The 1,201-nt window shown below is 39.8% G+C and overlaps 1 protein-coding gene across 1 annotated transcript; it reads left to right on the top strand.

The window, feature by feature from the left end:
• The first annotated feature begins 288 nt into the window (after positions 1-288).
• Positions 289-651, top strand: LOC117239404. Its single transcript, XM_033504905.1, has one exon. It carries the CDS (start codon positions 289-291, stop codon positions 649-651), a length of 363 nt encoding a protein of 120 aa, XP_033360796.1.
• Positions 652-1,201: the final 550 nt, after the last annotated feature.

Raw genomic sequence — 1,201 nt, 5'->3', positions numbered from 1 at the left:
TAAGAGGAAGCAACGTGAAGTTAATAAATTGTTAAAGTGTTGTGCTTAGTAAAGTAAGGGATGCGTACACTTTTAGAGGAAGATGACGACCTGATCAACGTTTGTGAAGGGAATCGGTGTTATCCAGGTAACAGCGCGGAGAAAGAAATCGCTCGTGAAAGATTTTTGAAGGCAGATCGGTTAGCGAGAAAATTAATTGTGACCTCAGTAGAAAGGAAACCGTTGGATCTTCTTTTATGTTGCACAACAGCACATGAAATGTAGAAAAAGCTGAATACAATATATGACATGAAGTCGGATGAGAATTTAAATATGGTCCAGAATCAGTTCTTCGATTTTAAATGGGAAGAATCTGAAAATGTCTCTTACAACCTATCAAAGTTGGAACTGATAGCGGCACAACTGATGAAAACCCTTAGAAGAGAAATTGGCGAGAAAATGCTGATAACACGCATTTTATCGGTGTTACCAAACAAATTTGATCATTTTCACAGTGCGTGGGATTCCATGGAAGAAGGAAAAAAGACCTTAGACAGGCTTAGTACCAGGCTGATGGCGGAAGAAATAAGATGGAAGAAAGACGACCAGGAAACATCGGTGGCACTGGTAACAAAAAGTAACAATTATAAAAGGGAACAGCAGAAGCAGTGAAGTAAACGTGAATACGAGAAACAAGGACCAAGCTGCTTCAATTGTGGAAAAGTTGGCCATCTAAAGATGGATTGCTTTAGATGCTTTATATACAAAAGAAAAGGCCACACCAGTAAAAATTGTTTTAAAAGTAACAGAAGAGACAACCAGGAACCTAGAAATCAACATCGGGATCACAGTGGAATTGGTCTGTTAGGAAGTACCTCAGCGATACAAGCGGCAAACCGTGATGTTTGGATAATCGACTCAGGAGCTACGGATCACATGACAGGACGACGGAAATGGTTCAGCGTCTTCGAAGAATTCGATAACACGGTGAAGATAGAGATCGGCGATGGTACATTCATGGATGCGTGCGGCAAAGGAAAAATCAGAGTAGAGACTTTTGTGGACGGCAAATGGGTAACATGTACAATGAACGATGTTCTGTATGTACCAGGTATGAAAAGAAATCTATTTTCCACCAGATCTGTCGCAAGAAGGGGCATAGAATTCTATGTTTTAAAGGAAGGGACCAATTGTATGTTTTTACAAAATCAGAAAATAATAG

Source organism: Bombus vosnesenskii, unplaced genomic scaffold (assembly GCF_011952255.1).
Source record: "Bombus vosnesenskii isolate JDL3184/JDL3185 unplaced genomic scaffold, Bvos_JDL3184-5_v1.1 scf7180000013991, whole genome shotgun sequence".
Classification (NCBI taxonomy): Eukaryota; Metazoa; Arthropoda; class Insecta; order Hymenoptera; family Apidae; genus Bombus; species Bombus vosnesenskii.
This window is presented reverse-complemented; position numbering and strand designations above follow the sequence as displayed.